The sequence below is a fragment of the Colossoma macropomum genome, unplaced genomic scaffold (genome assembly GCF_904425465.1).
Source record: "Colossoma macropomum unplaced genomic scaffold, Colossoma_macropomum, whole genome shotgun sequence".
NCBI lineage: Eukaryota > Metazoa > Chordata > Actinopteri > Characiformes > Serrasalmidae > Colossoma > Colossoma macropomum.
The window spans coordinates 15,688,459-15,703,199 of NW_023494795.1; the positions used below are offsets into that span (position 1 = coordinate 15,688,459).

The window sequence follows — 14,741 nt, forward strand, 5'->3', positions numbered from 1 at the left end:
TTCAACAAATTATATTACATCATCATAATTTAGTCATTCTGTTGACTTATTTTTGCCTATTATTGTGTTGCTATAATTTATTGATGTGGAAATAGTGTGCACATTTAAAACAGGCTAATCAAACGTACCACAGCTTTTTAACTGTAGATTAAGTACTTTTATGCTTTTATTTGCTCTCAGTGTGGGGGTTGACAGGTGAGTTTAGTTTACCTTGCTGTGTCCTTGAGAGCAGGTGCTGTGCACTGGGCTGAGGACTGTGGCTCATGTGGGAAAAGTCATACATACTCTTCACTGAAAGAATAAAAAACAAACCCTTGTTAATTCATATATACACAAAACCTAAGACGTGTTGTTTACACTGTAAGACAAACAGTCGTATGCAAAAGCTCAAACACCCCCAGTCAAATCGCATTGTTTTGATGATTCGCTGAGTGAAAATAAGCTAAAACATTCTCTACAGGGAACAAACTTAAAGATGGCACTTTTTTTCATTTTCTACAGTTTATATTTATTTGCTGAATTAACATAGTGGAAAAAAATAAAACATAACATATTAAATATGCCATAACTTTTGTACATGGCACATTTGATGTTTTCCCCCATAAAATGTTAAATTCAGCAAATTAACAGTAAAATGTCCAGAAATGTGTTCCCTGTAGAGGACGTGTTAACTTATTATCATTTAGAAAATCAATAAAACATGTAATTTGAACACAGGCACACAAACTTTTGTATCATCTATTAGCTTTACAAATTGATTTTAAAGCCATACATCATTATAATATAAGTGTATTTTTCAAAGACATAGAGGAGTTTTTGACCTCGTTGTTTACAAACAATTTTACCATAAACAGAGACTGTTAACAAAGCAATTTAAATTACCATTTCTCATTTTTTGCTTTCAGGCTCTGCCTATGCATTTGAGGTACACAAAAAATTCCAACATCATCCTTCACATTTACAATCACAAAAAACAAAAAGGAGCCAATTGAAATAAAAATCTAAGCGATGAAATAGAAGAACCACTTTTAGTTCCCTAAAGAGCCTTTCAATGCATGGTTCTTTAAAAAAAACAGGTTTGTAAATAAGATGTTTGAAGAACCTTTGTAAGGTTTAAATAACCTATATATCCATATATAATAACTAATTTAAAGAATTCATATATCACCATAACATACACCATATTATTGATGGCTTGAAGTGTCTAGTGTTTTCATACACAAAGCTTAAAATTGAATATAATTAATAGTGGCAAAGTAACGTTTCAACTGCAGCAGCTTCAGAATTTCTAGACACTCAGTGATACACTCAATAAACCTACACAGACATGCCTTCAAAGAAAATTTCTTCAGAGTAAAAAATAAGAGGAAAAACTTCTCAGAACGCTCATGTTCAAATAATTCATGCAAAGAGACAAAGCCAGTAAGACTTACCATAAGGCGTAGGAGGTGACACTGGAAATGCAGGTGTTGATGGAGGCTGATTAAGGTCCACCCATAAAGATCTGTCAGTCTGTGGAGTGAATTCTTCATAGTCCACAGTGTCACCACCATAAAGACCCCCATACTGATGAACAAATATGCACACATGTTTTTATACACTGTCAGGATTAGGGATGTGCACGGATTCATTCAAGGTGCCAGAACTCAAATACTGAGATGACGGTTCGGCTATTTGTTATGTTTCATCACAGGAAGATAAAGAAAGACCAATAAATCAGTGCAATGCCAATTTTATGTCTTAACAGGACTGTAAAATGTGACAAATGTATTCGTATTTGCGAGTAATTAAGTGTATTATACTACAACTTTGCTTAAACTTTGCTATGCCTTTGCTATGTCTAAGGTTTGTCAAGGACATTTTCAGTCACAATGAGACTGAATCACTGTATCACTACCTAGGCATCCAGCATTGTTTTTTTAAGTACAATGCTCTACCTGCTTCTAAGCTTTTGTGCAACACCAGTGCTTTAAAAAGGAAAGCCTACAGTTCTGCATTAATTTTAGCTGAAGTCAAGTATTTGGTGATGGTTTTTGCAAAATTAGTTAGAAAGCACATCCCTAGTCAGAATGAGGGAGCACACATTTTGTTGCTGTCCAAGGAAAAACATGTATCTCCATGCCGATTTATATTGTTCTACATAATTTGAACATGGCAGCTGTCCTTTACACTATGTGAAAAATTATGATAAATAGACGAATAGAAATGCTCCAAAATCACTTGGAATAAAATGACTTCACATGAATTGACAGTAAAAGTTAAGAATGTTTTGCCTTCTCCTGTAAAGTTACTATTTTGGAGATAATTGTTTTTCTTTGGACAAAGAAATGAATTATATATATATATATATATATATATATATATATATATATATATATATATATATATATATATATATATATAGTTACCTATATGTAATAACAATGTTCTAACCATAAAACTAACACTAAAGATAATGTAATGTAAAAAATATAAAACACATGGATGTGAAATTATTCAGATGGTTTGTCAAAGAATCAGAATCACACAGCATGGTGTGTGTGTGTGTGTGTGTGTGTGTGTGTGTGTGTACTGCACCTGGGACGGTTTGGAGAAAGCAGGCTTGGGTAATGCCTGTAACAGATCACCAGCAGGACTCCTGTATGCAGACTGGTTAGTGACATCACTAATCTGCCTACTGTCTATGCCTGAGAGACAGAGAGAGAGAGAGAGAGAGAGAGAGAGAGAGAGAGAGAGAGAGAGAGAGAGAGAGAAAGAGACAGAGAGAGAGAGAGAGAGAGAGAGAGAGAGAGAGAGAGAGAGAGAGAGAGAGAGAGAGAGAGAAAGAGAGAATTTTAATACCCATTACCCATGTCATGAATTCCAGAGTCTACACTGATTGTAAGTTCCAGTAACAAACTGCCTCTTTATAGTAAAATCCCAAAGACCATCATGATCTGAGAACTGATTTTTAAGCTTTTTAACTTGACTTGGACATTTTTCTCATAGCAGTATGATAGCATGAGTAATACAATCTTTGTTTCATTGGGAAAAATTTCTAGCATGGTCATCATTTTTCCACTGAGCTCTGATATTCTTTTCAGGACAGAGCTGTTTTACTGGTGTTCAACAGTCATCCACAGTCTTTATCCAGGAGCACTCCTGCACTGCACATATAGCTTAATTGGCGGATAAGCTGAATCAGATGTGTTGGAGCAGGGAAAACCCTAAAATGTGCAGCAGGAGTCCCAGGATCAGGACTGGAAAACACTGGTTTACATAGATTGAGCAACTTAGTACTAAAGTAACATCTTTTGGGACAGATGCTCACAGAAATATGTCTCGTCCAGAAATGTACAGAACAGGTTCTACATTCTAAAACAGCATCATCATGTCAGTAGACTGACCTCAAATCTAACTCTGGCACACTGTGTCTAGTTTTACAATGTCACAAAGATAACTAGCAGTATATAGCATTTGACACATAGGTTAATTGTAAAATCACTGTAATGCATGGTCTCAAGTGACATATTGGTGAAAAAAACATTATTAAAAAGTATGCCAATGTTCAATAAAATTAATAATAAATAAATAAAATAATAAAATAAATGATAATAAACAATTCTTCCACCAAGCACTATACTTAGAATAGTAGTAATAGTAGACCATGGTAATAATAGTAGGCTACGGCAAGCAAAAGTAATAGTAGACTACAGCCAAGCAAAATAGCTATTATTTAGTTATTAATAACCCGCCATATAATACAAAACACACAGTGGAGTAACAGTGAATGAGTGATATGAGGAGATAATACCATTGAGGAAAAGGGGACAAATGAGAAATTTAACGATAAGGAGAGTAATTAGAAAAATTAAGATATTAAGCCAGGACCATAAAACAGATTCTTGTGTTGATTGGCAACCATAGCCTACAACATTTTACAACATTGTCAGGGGTTCATTGCAGTTGTTATTAGGAACAAATGAAATTATATATGGAACATATGCTGTGATTTCTCACAGAGCGTGTTTTAAGTAATAAACCACTCAAGGCTGAGCATTACAGTGTTTTACACTTTGCGTCGTGGCATCCCTTAACTGTGATAAACCATGGCAACTTGTTGATTATTGCTTTATTCTAAACACATCAGAGTCTGATAGCCTCTGTCTGTACAGTAACAATGGACGGTAACTAAGATCTTGTGATATAATACAGGTGCATTACAGATAAACATTGATTTTTATGGTCCAGATCCTCTAAAGTCATGAACATGATGTGATGCATTCAGCGTTTTAGAAGTTCATACCACCATAACACTCCACTGACAGTGACACAAAGAGGTGAAGAAAAGTAAGTCTGCAAGGTATCTTTTACTTCAAATGCATTCCTGAGCTCTTACACAATACGCCTTCAAACGCACATACACATAACAGGATGTGTGCCAGAGGACATGTTACAGTAATGATATGCTGCGTATTTCAGTCAGGAGTCTTTTTCTCTCAGTCATCTATATGTGAGTGTGAGAATCAGTCACTGAAGAAGGGAAAATCCCAGACATCCTTTAAAAAGAACCCCTCCATTATAACAACTAAGATCATTGCACTGATACTAAATGTGTGACTTTATGCAAATGTATGAACGTCACTGGTCAAATTTTGTAGGTGTTATAAGTGAAAATAAGTTAACACATCCTCTACAGAGAACACACTTCTGCACATTTTAATGCATGATTATTTGCTGTTTATATGCTGAATTTAACATTGTGTAAAAAAAAATATAAGCATGCAACTTTTTACCCACTATGTTAAATTCAGTAAATAAATAAAAATTGTGCACTAAAATTTGAAGAAAATGCAAGTTAAGTTTGTTCTCTGTACAGGATGTGTTAACTTACATTCACTTAGAAAAACAACAAAACTAGTACCTACCCTGGGGTCTTCAAACTTTTGATTCAACTAATATGTGCAGATATAACCTGTGTGTTTTTAAGCCTTAAAATTGTGCTGCAGGCACAATTAACATTTAACTGAAGTTAAACTGATAGGAAGTTTTGGAGAACGTGGCTTTGTTCCAGTGAATCACTTACTGTACTTTTCTTCAAAGTTAAACTATTACTCAGCAAAACTGCACCATGTTTGTAGTTACAGCTGTCTCTCAAAATATGGACTATAGTTGGACCGGATACCTCCTAAAAATAGGTGCTTTATGTCATTCAAATATGACAATGAAAAATAAAAAAAAACTGATAAAGCAGCTAACAGGCTTCCTACTTTAGAAAAACACGGCGCCTAAATAAGCCTCTTAACACGCTTTTTCATGAATATGGCATTTTTGTTTTGGTAGATGTCAAGACTTTTGCAAATGTTTAGCAAAGATTAGAAATTGTGAAGGGGAACGAAACAATACTTCTCACAGAACGTAACAGAAAACAAGAACAAAATCATATTTAGCTGTTCCAAAGTGAAAACTATTTAAAATGGGTTATTAATGGGTTCTGAACGTTGTTATTCTTCATAGAATTCTGAATTATGACTACAATTAATCGCTTTTCTCATACATGCTTGCTTTCCATAGTGCTTCATCTCATTTCAGCAGTGCTGCTCTGTGAGCTGCATTAACAAAGTATCCTCAAAAATGATTTTGCCATTGTATCTAATTACAGTTGAGTCATTAGCTAATTACAGCTAAAGCCAGGTTTGGGCTAATGCTAGGTTACTTTGCTGTCTGATTATCTTCTTTCTCATCAGGCTCATGAGTAACCTGTAGCAAGTGCAGCTTAAATGAATAACTCCTAACCTAATGTTGTCCACTGAAAAAAGGGATGAATTTACTCAGTTCAAATGCATCATTACCACATGAAAAACACAGTTTGTCAGCACATCAGCACAATTTTGTCTTTCAGTTTTAGTTACAACTGGCAATAATTGTGTTGATGTAATGTAGAAATTATTCATGTATTTGCAGAGTAAATTTAACGCATCACTTTTACATTATTTCAATAATGTAGGCCTAATAAGCATTTGTGTTTTATCTACATTTTTCGTGCATGTTTACCTTATGTCCACAGACATGCATTCATTTTGCAGCGCAGAGAGAAAAGACCAATATGGTGGCAAAGTGGCTTTACTTTGCTAATTATGTCATCAACTAGTCTCTAATTTATATCTATGACTACAACAGCAGCTCTAATGCTGAAATTATATTTTATTGATTGAAGTAATGTAACCCATTACAGTTTAAATTCTTGTAATCTTGTAAAATACACCACCTGCATCAGCTGACTGCATGATTTCAACTATGAATATGAGCAGCACAAGCATGCAGGCCAAAACTTTGCACTGCTGTAAGACCAACAATTAGTTAAGGCATTATATTCCTATGAAACTAATGATTAAAAATCTTTGTGCTGAAGAAAAAGAGCTGCAACCTTACCTAAACAGGCCATATGGCTTTGCGACGTTTACAATGCAACACACTGGGTAGGTTTCAAGAACTGTGTTTATGATAGGAAAGAGCTGTTTGACTGATGTGCAAATTGGCCAGTCATAGAATGTTTAGTGCAATGTGACTGGCAAAAGGTAAAGTGGAGTAGGAGTTAGCAAAATTGGTACCTACTGTTTCAAACAAAATTCAAGAATACAGGATAGCATAAATGTTTTCTGGTTCTGCTGCTATATCTATATAGCTATATAGCTCTGAAAGGCTTATTTACAAATATGCACCTGCTTCCTACTAGCACTGAGCTTGATAAACAATCATTTCATGTTTATCGCAAGTTCATGGCAGCATGAACAGGCAGAGCCAGATTACATTCTCTGTGGTAGGTGAGGTTCTGAAAGCTGTGGTGATTTTAGCATGCAGCTTACTTCAGACAGTCGTTGTACCTCTATGGGCAGAGTGCATGAGGCTGAAACTTCTCACACTTAAAACCACAGCCTCTGCTGCCCAAGCCTCTAGCAAGCTACTAACAAAATACTTTTCAGTGACATCTGTTTTTTTGTTTTTTTAATAATGCAATGATGATTAGTTTCCTAGTAAGAATTAATAGTCATGCAACCCATGATTTGTAATGATTTAGGTTTTTTGACCTCAACAAGGGTCACCACACTACACAATGAATACACAAAGGAATCTTGTGAATCCAGGAATGAAGCTCCAGGAACATTTCCACTGAATTTCTAAGGTGTTAGCAGCTTCAAGCTCATGGGGATGCTGAGAATGTGATGAATTTCAGTCATATGGAAAGTGCGTATTCCTTCCAGTATATGTAGCACAGGTAATTGAGACGAACATGTTATTTCGACACGGTAAACAATGGTACTATGTCAAGTTTAAACAAAAAGAATGTCATACATAGACTTCACAAAACACTCTGGATCTGGATGTTTACACACCCAAATATGCATGCATGTGAGTGCACACACACACACACACACACGCACACTTACACAATTAAGCACATGCATACACACGCGTGCACACACTTCTGCTTACTCAGAGTCGCTTGCAGCACACACAAATGTGAGGGAGTTTATTTTGCTTAGCTCTACCTGCTCAAGGCACCACATAGAGGCCCATTATATATGTGCGTGTGTGCAGCCATAACTTAAGTCCGTCCCAGCCAACATAAGCTTTCCGCACGAGTTAAAAAAGCACAGAGTGAGGCTCCCTATTTCGAGCACATTCAAATGTCTAGTGGGGTTTTTGAAGTTCCAAGTATTTGGTCAACAGGACTACATTCACTGTTTCCACTGTCCCAAAGAAGTCCAGCAGTTTCCAGTAAAACTCAATGAAGGCCTAAAAATGTCCAGAAGCTCCACTCGGCATAAAATTAGTACAATAAACAGTTTAGCGTTACAGTCAAGAGCAGTACATTTCTGAAGTCAGTTTCATTCATAAAGTACTGTGCAAAGGTTGTTCATATTTTAGGACATATTTCTGAGGATATTAGATATAAAATAATCCACTTGCACAAGGAAGGGGAAGGTCAAATGAAAAATGAATGAGTTTCCAAAGCTGGAGCTCAAAATATTTTTGAAAGATACAGAGAAAATGGGACTTCCAACAACTGTGCAAGATCTGATAGACCACCAAAACTGTTACCACCAGATAAACAGCACTTAAAGCTTTCACCTTTAAGAGAGAAAATCAAGCTCCACTATTGCTTCAGATCTGAAAAAATCCACAAGACTTTTTTTTGTCGATCATTCCACTGTGAGAAGACAACTCAGTGCTATGGGTCTGAAAGGATGCGTAGCTGTCAAGAAGCCATTACTGAGAAAACAGACCAAAAAAAGCAAATCTGCAAATCAATAGAGAAGCTGCTGGTGTCCTCAGAACAATTGACTGACCACCCCAGAGTCTAGACCTCAACATCACTGAATGTGTTTAGGTTTATTTGGATCGTGAGCAGAAAATCCAACCGACTTATAAGACTGAACTTTAAAGGTGTGGAAAAATATGCAGATTTCTTTAAAAAATGGAAAGAAAGTCTCCTGAAAAGAATGTGGTGCTGTAATAAAGGTAAAGGGTGGACATACTAAATCATGAAAAATATGATATTATATTTAGTTGTCGATATTATATTGAGATGTTGTTGTGATTTTCTGTTACTGCTGTTGTCCAAAATCTTAATTTAAGATTAGAATTACACTGCTAACTGTATTGTTAGTGAAATAAGTAATACAATTATCTTATGTACAGAGTTTATCATCTACAAACAATAAATAAATAAATAAATAAATAACTGTGTATGTAAACTCTGTCACCAGCACATTAGCCCTTGTACTTTGTATGCCGAAGTATTCAGCTTGAGCGTTTAATAATAGTCTACAAGGTCGTGCAAGGTACTGTACACTAACTGTTTAAATATTGGTGCAAAATAACTGTTTTGACGTTCATGTCTTTTCACTCTCTGTGTTGTTGGGAAAGAACTAACTCAAAAGCAGCTTTGAGGCAGGAATTGCTCCTACATGCACATGCATATAAAAGACTGAGGACTAATGTGCCTTGAGAGACCTGCACTGAAAGATGCATAGCTTGTCAATGCTTCAAACAAATGTGCAAAAAACATTAGTGTGCATTTGTGAGGCCATGTAGCTGAGAGAAAATGCAGGAACAAGCCATTTGTCTTTAAACAGCAATGTTCAACACCATTCTAACACTTCAAAAGTAGTTTTACTTTTCAGTTTACATATTTGCTGGCACCTTCAGCTGCTAAAGTGTGCTTAAACATGCCTGGAACAAATGCTGAGCAGTATTGATAAAATGCAAGATATTAAATGTCATAACATTTTTTTATTTCAGTTTCTGTATTTGCTTGCACCTTCAGTAGCTAAAATCTGCTTGAACATGCCCAGAACAAATGCTGGGCAGTCTTGATAAAATGCAAGATATTAAACATCACAACATTATACCTGTATATTGCAGTATCAATGTTAAAGTTAGCAATTAAGTTAATGAGGAAATGCTTGCAAAGTATTGCTACTCTTTCCTCTTATTTGGGTAACCATGTGGAAAATAACTGATGTAAATGGCCAAAACCAAAACGTATTGGTTGCCCTTTTTTTAATGAAATAATAACAATATCTGTACTTGTCATCTGGTAACTTTGAGATGTTTAACTCTCTTAACTGTCACCAAGCATGGGCCTAATGTCTTACAAACCTGACATAGCTTGTTTTGATTGGACTGTTTTGTTGTTTCCTTTGCTTATAATTACACCAAATGAAACCTTGCACAGTATTGTGAATGCTAACCAAACAGAACACAGTTTCAGAAACAGAACTTAGTATTTGTTCAGTTTTTATGAATTTTAAAATAATAGCATATATGCTGCAGTTAAATGTTTGGTCCTAGATACCATGTGTGAAGTGCAAAAATAGAACTAAATAGCACTAAAAACAAACTGCTTTGGCAAAGCAGGAAGTTACTACTTCTATCATTCTAACATCTTATAGTAAAAATCAGTATCACAGCGTGACACTAATATGGATACTACTACTGACAATCCATCATGCAGCATTACCTGGTCCTGAAAAATCTTACCTGATTGGTTGGATTTTGCTTGTCCAGCTGAATGGGCAATTCCATTGGTGTGCAGAGAGGCTGAACGAATTATGTGACCTCTGGCACGTGTGGGCACTGGTTCAAACTCAGGGTCCAGGTCTAGGATCAGTTGGTTGAGCTGCTCAATTGACTGGTCAATATCCAAGGCGAGGGAGGCAAACTCATCATCCTTCTCTGCCTCTGATTCCTTCTCCAGAGCATCACTAGTGCTATGTATTGTGGAGTTGTTCCCCCTGCTTTCATTGAGCCCCACCCCCACTTTCTGTTCCAATCTGTCTGAGGAGGGGTACATGTAGGTATCAGCAGTGACTAGCTGTTGTTGCCTGACCCAAATGTGTGTCTGAAAGCCGCTGGGAACTGAGCTGTGTGGGTGAATCCGTGTAGAGTTTACTCCATGACTGTACACTTCATTTGAGGCTGGGCAGACCCCATCACCAACACCTACTGATCCAGCCAATGATAAAGAAGGAAGCTCATGGTCTGCTTCTTTAGAGTCTGGCGCTGTAGCAGCACTGCCATTAGCAGAAGGGCCATTTTCATCATCTAGAATATCAGTTTCCCGTTCTGTGGTTGCGGTTTCACCATTGACATGAAATGCAATGTTTAAATGGTGTGACCTTTCCCCTGCTGCTCTCTTCTCTCTGTCCCTGGCAACCATGAGCTCAGTGGTAATGACCTCCAGATGGGGTAGCTCACCCTCCATGTTGTCTACAGTAATGGCTCTCTGGAGCTGGGTGCGCTCCTCAGGGCTGTGGCCACTCTGGAGTCCAGCAACTGGTCCTCCTGTCCACTGTGAGTTACTGGATAGTCCAGAGTCACTGCTCACAGAGGGGGCGCGCTCACTTGGCTGAGCTGGGGGATGGAAAATGGAGAGAATTAGAATAATTGGCTAGCTACTATTGAAGGGTAAAGTGTATCTGATGGTGGTGATCCAACTGAGATGATTTTGGAATGTTACAGTTGACAGAAGTCGATTAACAGAATCAGTTTTATTTCATCACTTATGTTACACATATGTGGAATTTGTCTTGGTGAATGTAGACATGTTTGTTCAGGAAATATGCATTAAAATTATTACTTCAGTTAAAGAACATCTAAATAATTTATTTAAAATTATCACTTTATTTAAAGAGCATCTAAATCATTTATAGAATAAGAATTTGTCTTAATATGTTAGCATGTATGACATGCTAACATATTAAATAGACCAGACAAGTACATAAGATCCTGAAATAAATTAAAAAGGGAAAAATAGGACATAAAAAATAAAGAACGACACAAAAATGTGAAAATTAAATTAAAGATAGACAATAGATACAAAATTGCCAAAGTAAGAAAAGAGCCAAAAAGCAATGATTATGCAAATATGATGTAATATAATGGAACATCTGTACTGTTAAATGTAGATTTACTTGATTTAATTGAAGATCTACTGAACATTTAATGTATTTATACTACTACCACTACATGTTTTCAACACATCTGTTTTAAGAGAACAACTACTACCACTACTACAACTGCTACTACTACTACTAATAATAATGATAATTATTATTATTATTATTATTATTATGATTAGTAGTAGTAGTAGTAGTAGTAGTTGTCATGGTGACAGAAGGATTGCTAATAAACATTGACTAAGATGTCCTTATGTAGTTAAAAAAGCATACTTGGACAAACAATACGAGACATGTTTTCCCCAGATCTCCCTTTTAAGCAGGGTGCACAACTCCGATCCTGGAGGGCTGGTGTCCTCCGCCTTGTTGTCCAAATCACCACAGTTCGGTGATTTACCTGCTCAAACACATCTGATTACACTCATTTGTTAATAGTGGGTGTGTTGGAGTAGGGAAATCTCAAAGCTGTGCTGGACACAGGCCCTCCAGTACCAGAGTTGTGCAGCATTGCTAATCTTAAAACATTAGGTAAACTAAATGATACTTAAAAACAAAGGGAAATTTTCGCTAGTGAAGCTGAGATTCTTGGTGTAAATAGTTCCTCCAGAGACATCACTGATCTGTTACATGTACTAGTATCAGGTCAATCAGTACAAAATGCTGAATGGGATATTGGAAGGAAATAATGAATGAATCTGATTCAGTCCTGTAATAAATCTATCCTGATGTAGCACTCTCTCACTGTGTAACATGATGCTCAACTTAAGTGAAGTGCTTTCACTGGAAATAGCATTTTAAAGCTGAGTAATATTTAAAGGAGAAATACCGGATCACTACCAAAACAACAAAACTTAGTTAAGGTCAAATTAGTCATTTCATTTACTGAATCATTTCCTAAACAACCGTAATTAACGTTGAGTTATTGTGATGTCACAGACTTGCTCTAGGTACTGATGTTTACTCTAAGTAACCATGGTGACATAGGTGTGCTGAAAACCAACTCACACCTGAAGCGAAGCGTCCATACTTGCTGATGTACACTTCCACTCTTACTGTACGGTGTGTCAACGTCTAGACGCGCAATGTCAACATACCAACAAAGGGTTGCTAAAATGTTACTCATGACACACACACCCCAGACAGGCTTTGTCCAGATTTGCCGCGGTGTGACCATCACATGGCCTTGCTTAACCAGCACATCAGTCATGCAGCAGCAGCTGAACACTGATCAGCCCTGATAACGTGTCATCTCGCTCTCTCTCTCTCTCTCTCTCTCTCTCTCTCACACACACACACAACCACACATACACTAACTGCACTGCTCAAACTGGATATCGCGGCATGAAACCACCAGCAGTGTCATGCATGCAGGCCACACAAAAACACACACACAGGCACCCGGTTCAGCTTTTTATCACAAACTCACATCCACGTTTCTCTATCTCACATGTCTAGACTTAAAAAACAGCCCCACCAGCTAAGCTCCTAACTCTCCAGCGAGGGACTACCTATACTACCCTCGCTCAAACAGCATTCCAAACTCAGCAGTTAATCAATCTGTTCCATATGTTGGGCCACACCACACAGCCAGTGCATTCAACTCTGTGAGGGACTTCTAAGAAATGCTACTTTAAAGATTACTAAAAAAGACCACCAAAGAAAGTCTTTATCAGTCTGAATTGAATCAGGTTTGCTGTCTATAAAACCTCTGCTGAAGGTTTTATGCTTCTTTTGATGGGTATTCTACCAGCAACAGCAAACAGGTGATGGAATTTATGTATAAATTGACAGTTGGTTTATGAAGGTTAAATTTTGGGTATCATTTTATTTGAAGGCTGCCTTCCTAAGGACTTCATAACATATGCATAACCATTGAATAATACATTTAAATAGCAATACATTTTTCATTACAGAAAAATCTATGTCAGTAATCACAAGATAATAAATGTTTTATGAATGGATGTCATTATGAGTGCCTTATATCAGTCCTATAAAAGATGCTCTCAAACTAAAATGATGCTAAAATGTGTATGAAAACTGATCTAGGTTGATCTTAGTTCAGCCTTGCCCTTATAAGTTCTATTACTTAGGAATGACACTTCATAACACTTTAGTTTAAGGCCCCTCATGTCAATACAATGTCATTTACTTCACTAAATAATCTACATCACCTTGCAAACACTGCCATAAGCTGTCCATGAATATCATTGCTTTTCAAAGAAAAACATGGATCTCCAAAATAGTAACTTTACAGAAGAAGACAACAACTGTCTTAACTTTTAATGTTATGTAAGTTAATGTACTGAGATTTTGTTCCAAGAAAATTTGGAAAATTACTTCATATAACATAGAAAAATAAAAATTGACAAAAGGGTATTACATATATATATATATATATATATATATATATATATATATATATATATATATATATATATATATGTTACAACACATACATAATGCTTTATTAATGCATCATTCAGTGCTTGTGCATGTGTGCTTATGCAACTACCTTTGTAGCTAGACTTCAAATAAAGTGTTACTAAATTTTGAATTTGCCTAAGAATTGTTGATCTCATGTATGTTTTGTTTGGTGTCACTGGGTTTGAGAAAAATGCTTTTGTATTGAATAAATTATTATAATCATTATTATTACTTCAGAATGGAAGTGAAGCATAGGTGATGTGATGATACAATTCTGTAAAGTTTATCTTCAAAAACCTCACAACTATGTGCGCAGTTAACTGCAAACTCATGACTACAACCCAAAAAATTATTTTTACTGGATCAGGGCGCGTAATGTTGTAAAAGTATGTCTTCACTTAAATCCACATGTACAGCAAAGTTTTGAAATTGTATAAAATATGTGAGACATTCCCTGAACTAAAAAAATAGGGTACTCCCTTTTATCCACTGAACTCAGTCTGGTGTGCATTGTGGTTTTGCCTCAGTGCGCTCTAAATCAGTGGGTATGAGCAGTGAGATAATGCTTTGGCTAGCGTGTGAATTTCTCCATGTGTGCCCAAAAGTGGGTACGTGTGCTGGTGAGGGCTAAACACAAAACATTCATGCAACACCAAAACCCTGTTACACAAAACAGATGCAGCCAGGAGAGACCAGAGAGAGGAAGAGAAGACTTATTAGTGCAGTTCAAAGCTCCACTATGTTGGCCCTAATATCACAGGTTACTTCTAAAAATGTACATAACTGTGAAAATGTTATTTATCAGTCAAAAATTTAATTTTCAGTCAAAAGAGACATTAAGCATGTTAAGTCATTAAGTTATCCATTTTTCAC

At 36.3% G+C, this 14,741-nt stretch overlaps 1 protein-coding gene across 4 annotated transcripts in view; it reads right to left on the reverse strand.

Annotated features, from left to right (window-relative positions):
* The window catches only part of si:ch211-191a24.3 (tensin-3), an 85,430-nt gene that overhangs the window by 48,527 nt on the left and 22,162 nt on the right, over positions 1-14,741 (reverse strand). For all 4 annotated transcript variants that reach the window (XM_036581615.1, XM_036581616.1, XM_036581614.1 and 1 more), the window contains exons 13-16: positions 10,027-10,899; positions 2,578-2,687; positions 1,434-1,566; positions 211-291 (exon numbers count right to left, since the gene is read on the reverse strand). In XM_036581615.1, coding sequence (XP_036437508.1) covers positions 211-291; positions 1,434-1,566; positions 2,578-2,687; positions 10,027-10,899 — 1,197 coding nt within the window. The remainder of the gene's footprint in view (positions 1-210; positions 292-1,433; positions 1,567-2,577; positions 2,688-10,026; positions 10,900-14,741) is intronic.